Genomic DNA, 7,583 nt, shown 5'->3' on the forward strand with positions numbered 1-7,583 from the left:
TTGAGACTTAAAAGGTGTATAACCGCTTAAGACTGTTCGTAGTATACCTTTCTCTGATTAGATTAAGAAAGACGGTAATTGAATTGTTTTGTAACCGTTGAAAAATCTCTTTGATAAATTATAACAATTTCTAGGAAAAAATTTGGTCATGTTGTAGGCGTTGTCGTTTTTTAAGGCTCAAATTCAATTACTTGTGGAACTTAACTTCTCCGTTCCATTGAACTGAATGAAAATGTCAGCAAATTATGGTACATGCTTTCTCTGTTCTTCGAAGTTGTTGATTAAGAAATTTTAATTAATGGCATATAAGTATTTATTTAATAATCACATTAGGAAAACAGTATGCAAGGATTTTAAAAATTCGTAGTCCTCCCGGTCATAGGGGTAATATAGTGATTCCCCGAAAAGCAGAGAACAAACGCTATAAATAGCGGCTGTTGAAGTCTTCTTTCTCTCCCTCAAACAAAACTCAAGAGTCAGCTTCATCAAAAGAAGTTTCCTCATTGGTACAGTTTGATTCTCTTTTTTTTTTCATACTTTTTCAAAAGCGTGTACTCTTTTCTTGCAAGTTAACAAGTTAAAGACCAAACCTTTGTGTCAAATTATAGACTTTTTCTATTCGTATTTTTGCAGGTGAAAGAAGAGATGGAGAAAGAAAAGGAGCAAACTTTGGAGTGGATCGAAGCTCAGAAGATAGAGATAAGCGTTGACCTCTTTGCTGCAGCCAAGAAACACCTCCACTTCCTCGGTGCTGTTGATCGGAACCGTTGGCTTTATGATGGCCCTGCACTCAAAAGAGCCATCTACAGGTAACTTAGTCTTACGAATCTAAGTTAGGGTTCTCTTTTTTTCAGAACCTCTCTAATTTGGGTGATTTTGTTTTACAGATACAATGCTTACTGGCTTCCCTTGATTGCTAAATACACCGAGTCATCTTCGATCTGTGAAGGGCCATTAGTCCCACCTCTTGACTGTGAATGGGTTTGGCATTGCCACAGGCTTAATCCGGTATACCTAAATCGATATTTCATCTCCGGTTAATTTTTTTTGGTTGGATTGTATAGAAGCTCAAGATGTTGTTAAATCATTTCAGGTGAGATACAAGTCTGATTGTGAGCAATTCTATGGGAGAGTCCTTGACAATTCTGGTGTTGTATCTTCTGTTAGTGGAAACAGCAAATCACAAACTGAAGCTCTCTGGAAAAGATTGTATCCTACGGAGCCTTATGACCTTGATTTTGATAAGGCAATCTCAGATCAGCCAGAGGATGTCTCACCTCTTGAGAAATGCACCACTTATGATCTTGTTTCAGCTGTCAAGAGACAATGCCCATTTTACTACCAGGTAAAAATCATTGTCAACTTCTTGTCCCAAACCCGTTTTATTTTGCAAGGTTTTGTAATTGATTTTTGTGTTGTGTATCTTTGTTGTTGCAGGTTTCAAGAGCTCATGTGGACAATGATGTCTTCCTGCAAGAAGCTGTGGCTAGATACAAAGCATTTCTCTACTTGATCAAGAGAAACAGAGAAAGTTCTGTTAAGCTTTTCTGTGTTCCGACTTACGATATTGATCTTATCTGGCACACACATCAGCTTCACGCTCTCTCTTACGGTAAGGATTTGACAAAGATGATTGGTAAGGTCTTGGAGCATGATGATACAGACTCTGACCGTAGCAAAGGTAAGAAGCTTGATACTGGTTTCTCTGGAACTACTGCTCAATGGGAAGAAACATTTGGTCGAAGGTATTGGAAAGCCGGTGCTATGAATCGAGGTAATACACCAAAGCCAGTCATAACTTCTCCTTATGTTTGGTCGGGAAAGAAATCAACTGCAAAAGAGGAAGAGTTCCAGAGTGTACTCCAATATCAAGAGGTGAAAGCCATTGAGGTTATCTTGGAGATTGTTGGGATTAAGAACTTACCAGACGTTCACAAAGGAAAGGTCTCTGTCATGTTCAGCAAAACGCAGCCGGATTCTCTGTTTAACGCTGAGCGTAGGCTTACCATTTTATCTGAGTCTTGTGGGGAAAAGCAAGTTGCTTTGTTCCAGTGTGAGCCTACAGGAGAGCTAAGTTTCCAACTAATGTCTTCTTCTAAGTCTAAAAGCTTAGGTTTCACTTCTTTATCGCTTTCAGAGTTTCTGTTTCCAGTTACTACTAAACTCTCTGTTGAGAAGTGGCTGGAGTTAACACCAACTAAAAGAGGAAAGACAGATGATCTGAACCCCATCTCTCTGCGAGTCGCTGTCTCGTTCACCCCGCCAACTCGAAGTCCAACAGTTCTACAATTGGTTCAAGCAAGACCGTCATTGAAAGACTCTTGTTTCTTTCCAATGATGGGAAAGGTACGTCTTGCTAAGAGTGTTACACGCGTTATTGATGAAACCGAAACAGAGGTGATCAGTCTCCAAATGAGAAACTCCAACGACGTGGCACCAAAAGCTGATAGAAGACAAGTGATTGGTGTGAAAGAGTGTGGTGAAACTTATGTTTTAGCAGAATATGATGGCAGTTTCTGGTCTCTACTTGACTCAAAGTGGTCACTTAAGCAGACAAGCGATCCCATCAAAGATGGTCCTATGTTTGAGCTCTCTGGTACTCGAATGGTGAAATTTTACTCAGGGAGAAAGCTGGAGTATGAGCCAAAACATAACGCAAAGCTAAAAAGCGAGAAAGATTTCATGACTGCTGTTGAATTTTCAAAGCAACATCCTTATGGTAAAGCTGCAGGGTTACTCGATTTGAAGTTTGGTTCGATAGAGGTAAAAGTTCGAAACTTTGAAACTTCAAAGTTTATATAAATGCTGATTCTGGTTCTGGTTTATATAAATGCAGGCAAAGGAGAACTGGCTGGTTTTGCCTGGAGTTGTATCTGCTTTCATACTCAGTGATCTTCTTAAGAACGAAGGCTTTACTGCATCCAAAAATAAAGCCTTCAAAACAGAGGAAAGTACTGAGATTGGTGTTTTGAGTCAAGTGAAGCTAGAAGAAGAAACAATGATGAATATGGACACGACTAGTCCAGTTGAGGTAGCGCCAGAGAAGATCAATGGTGGTGCTAGGTGCCGTTCGAAGGAGCTAAACGCTACCGGTGGCTATGGGAATGTGGACACGACTAGTCCAGTTGAGGTAGCGACAGAGAAGATCAATGGTGGTGCTAGGTGCCGTTCGAAGGAGCTAAATGCTACCGGTGATTGGGGGAACTTGGTTGAAGAAGAAGGTGGTCATTTTGGCTGTGGAGGTGGTTGCGGTGGATGCGGAGGTGGATGTGGCGGCGGCGGTAGATGCGGTGGCGGTAGGTGCGGTGGGATGACGAAGATGGGAGGTGGATCCTGCACTGGCGGTTCCACTGGCTGCGGTAACTGCGGTGGAGGATGTCAAGTAGGATCATGTGGTCATATGATCAATAATAATGCAAATGAAAATGATGAAGCTCTAAGCGACGTCGTTGCTGCTTGATTATTCCGATATATATAGCTTATCTTTACACCTAATTATATTATATAGTCTTAAAAATATAATGAAACTAATGAGAGATGCTGTTATACATGTGTTTAATATAAATAAAAGAGATGTTAATAGCGGTTTATAGAAATAAAACAGAGAAGTTCCTCTGCTTCTGTTCTGTTTCTCTAGATAGAAGAAGCAACGAGCGAAAGAAAAAAAAAGGCAACCTTTGAGTCACATGTCTAATGGATAATGGAAACTTGAAAACCAAACGGTCAAAACAAAAAAAGAAGGAAACTTTGAAACCCAAACGTTCGTAAAAAATAAAAAGTAAATTATTAAAAAAAGAAAAGGAAAATTTGATGGAAACCCTAAGTCTATAAATATATGGATTAGTCACTCGCGTCTCTTCTATTTGTCTGATCGTGTTTTTAATATCATCTGATCACCAAACCAGAGAAATCAATCACATGCTCTGTTTCTTTTTTTTAAGCATTCTCTTCTTCTTTGATTCCTGTTTCCTCTGCTTCTCTTTCGTCTTTGGCTCCAACGCTTTATTATTCTCGTGTGAGTTGTGTGCCGTTTTGCCCTTTCTTCGCTAACAAGAACCGATGATCTCTTCGTTTACAAAATCTCTCTTCTTCGCCAACGAGAAATCATCGTTTACGATCACGTCGAACGAGATCATAATTACCAGCGATCTCTTCTACTTCGGTTCGTCGTGACGTCTGTGGTGTCTAAGAAAGTCTGTGAAAAATATACTGAGGAGGTGCGTGCTACATCGTCGACGGAGATGAGTCAGATGACCAAAGAGACGCACGATTGATTGTGAAGGTGGGTGGGATGGATCTGCGAGTGTCTACGTTTGCCCGTGACGGTGGTGGAGATTAGCGGTCCATGTTCAAAGCCCAACAACAACTTTCAAAGCCCATTATAACCAAAGGTCAGTTTCTCTCTCTTTTTTTCAATTTAGAAAATTAATAAGTTTTTAAAATTTAAAAACCTTTAACTTTTTTCTTGCTTATTTTCAAAGTTTTTGTTTTATTTTTCTTAAAAATCCTTTTTACTGTTTTAATAGTATAAACTTGGTTGATAAATTTACAATAAGATGTGGAAACTAACCGGATTTTGGATCATGTCATTTGACCTATTCAGTTGATCGTTAGAGATTCCATAAATTCAATTTGTTTTTGCATTGTTATGTAGATTTTGCATTTCAAATTTCTAAAATTTTAAAATATATATTTTTCATGGATTTCAAAAGTTTTTCATTTAAAAAGTCTTCACTTAAAATTATTTTTTCTTGCTTTAAAATTTTTCTAATTTAAAATAATAGTAGTAAATTTTATAATAATTTTAATGAGTTATACCACCAACAAGATTGTGAAGATGGAGATGCGTTAGATGACCAGAGAGACGCGTTTGTCAAAAAAAAATGACCATAGAGACGCAAGATTGTGGAGGTGGATAGATCTGCAGGTATCTATATTTGCCGGTGGTGAAGATTAGCCCAACAACAACTTTCCCGGCTCATTTATAAACAAGGTCAATTTTTCTCTCTTTTTGAAAAAAAGAATAGAAAATCAATAAATTTTGAAATTTTAATAACTTTTAAAAAAATTTTGCGGATTTTCAAAGTTTTTTTTTTATTTTTTTTAAGTATTTTTTTACGGTTTTTAAAAGTAGAAATTTGGATAATAAATTTATAATATCATGTGAGGATTAACTGAATTTTAAATCCAGTCATTTGATTTAGCTAGTTGATTAAATTCAACTTGTTTTTGCATTGTTGCCTTCGAATTTCTAAATTTTTTAAAAATATGTATTTTTCGAGGATTTTAAAAGTTTTTCATTTTAAAAATTCTTGTTATTTTTTTATTTTTTTGCTTTAAATTTTTTACTGTTTTAAATAATAGAAATTTGATAACAAATTTATTGAGTTATTATACCAACAAGGCTACAACGGACCACCACATTAATATATTTATTTTGTCAACTTCGATTTAACACGTATCGGTCGTAACCAGCATATGCTTATGTCTCCCGAAACCTTTTCTTAACCTTACTCAAGTATGTCTTTTGTTAAATTTTATTTAAATATATACATACAAAATAGTCTCCATCCATTCATCATTACTCATTACAATCATTCTCTCAACTTCAGCATACCGACAGAAAATAATTTTATATATTAACTTTAATTCGTACGTATAACATACACATTCTTATATGGATGATTTTATATGGTTTGGGTCAACCGGTCAACATATGGTGCTTATGATGTTCACCAAATCTTCAACTTATATATTAACCGTGAAAGTTTTAGAGAGAGCATGTAAAACTTTAGAGTGCTTATAAGAAACAATAATCTTGATGTTTAGAGGCCCTGTAAACCCTTCGTCCCTCAGCTTTTGCATCAAGCGTCCAAATACCTCTTGCGGAGGTAAATCATACGGCACTTCCGTATTCTCATAATCCCACCATACTTCGGTGGAAACTTTTTTATGTTTTTAATCTGCTAACACAAAATCAAACAAACACAATCAAACATTGCTTATCATCGATGTGTAAGAAATTCACAATGATATAAGTGTAAATTGAATACCTCACAAGCTTTTGTAGTTGTGAGAGTCAGTGTTCACACGTTTGCATTCTTGAAGAGACAGTCATGCATCTCTTCCAAGAGATTATGGATTTATAGTGAAATACAAAGTGTATGCGAATTAATTTGGTAAGGTTACTTTATTACTTAAACTAATTCAAGTTATGTATTTTGGTTATAACTAGTTATGATACAAGAGCCAAAATGTGACCAAAAATACTATGGTCAGTTTTCATGTGTCTCCTCAAAAACTCAATTAAAAGTTTTCAAGATAAAAAAAAAACAATTATCAGATATTAGTATTATTAGCCAACAAAAAATTACATTTTAAAATACAAAATGTCCAAGTAAATTTGGGCAAACATGTCCCCCGGTGGGCTCTTTGCTTGGTTACATGTGTAGTGTTTAATTATGGCTAACCCTACAACAATAAATAAATTACGCATTGGGATATGATATATGTATATAATTTGTGATGATATGTGTGTATTAAGTATTAGATCTTGCTTGATCCTAGTAGTAAGATTCACGAATTTAAAAGTCTCTTTTGAAAAATTCAAAAGTTCGATGATTGTTTTGCTCAAATCCACAAATTAAAATACTTGATGACCATTATCTGAATTTTTTAATACCACGCGACTCAATCTTGGTCTCTACATAATGGTTCACAAAATCTCATTAACAATTGAAAAAAAACTAAAATCAGCTCTTAATTAACTTATAAGATGATGATTATGACTGATTACACAAACAAATCAACCAAATCGTTGTGCTCTTGTTTTCTTTGTTTAGTCAAGGCTGATATAATTAATATATTCTCAGTAGATATAGATTCTAAATTAAAGCACCATAAAAAATTGTACGACGATCCAAGTATTTTGGTTAATTGATGATCATATAAACGAAATTTATAAAAGTAAATATTATAAGAATTCGTCAACGGTAATCGGAGAAAGGAGAAATCATATTATATACTTGTTGTTTCTTTATAATTGAGACACACTATACATGAAGAAGTCTAAGTAATGTGAACACTTGATATAGCATGCACCCCTTTTCAGGTTTCGAATTAAGAGTGATAAAACGATCATTGAGTAAACAGTAATGAAATAAACTGGTCCAGGTAGAAGGTTTCGTCGATAGGTGGAGTCGTCTCCATAATCCCATATTTAGTATCTTGGACCCTTCTCAAGTTCTCATGCATGTCACGTGCCGCATTGCTTCCACTTGTTTTATTTCTTTTACAAATCGAAGTACACTGTTAATTAGGATCGAAGTTTTTATAGATATAAATTTATAATCAAGCCCGACCAAAAGAATGGATTAGGCCGATATTTTTGGCATCAAGTTATTTCAGGAACATTAGTGTTTAAGTGGTCCATTATGTTATATTCAACAGCAGGTTAAATTATTTTGAAAGTATGGTGGGTCTTGATAAAAAATCTGAATGAGTAAATCTTATACACTCAACCACACCACATGATCAGACAAGATAATTAAGATTTTAATACAAATATGTATATGTGTGAATAT

The 7,583-nt window shown here is 35.5% G+C and overlaps 1 protein-coding gene across 1 annotated transcript; it reads left to right on the forward strand.

The window, feature by feature from the left end:
- Window positions 65–3,582, forward strand: LOC104729373 (glycine-rich domain-containing protein 2-like). Its single transcript, XM_010448310.2, has 7 exons — window positions 65–248; window positions 334–506; window positions 634–809; window positions 888–1,008; window positions 1,094–1,345; window positions 1,438–2,763; window positions 2,837–3,582. The coding sequence occupies exons 3-7, from the start codon at window positions 646–648 to the stop codon at window positions 3,458–3,460; spliced, it is 2,487 nt and encodes an 828-aa protein (XP_010446612.1). The 5' UTR covers window positions 65–248; window positions 334–506; window positions 634–645; the 3' UTR covers window positions 3,461–3,582.

The sequence above is a fragment of the Camelina sativa genome, chromosome 12 (genome assembly GCF_000633955.1).
Source record: "Camelina sativa cultivar DH55 chromosome 12, Cs, whole genome shotgun sequence".
NCBI lineage: Eukaryota > Viridiplantae > Streptophyta > Magnoliopsida > Brassicales > Brassicaceae > Camelina > Camelina sativa.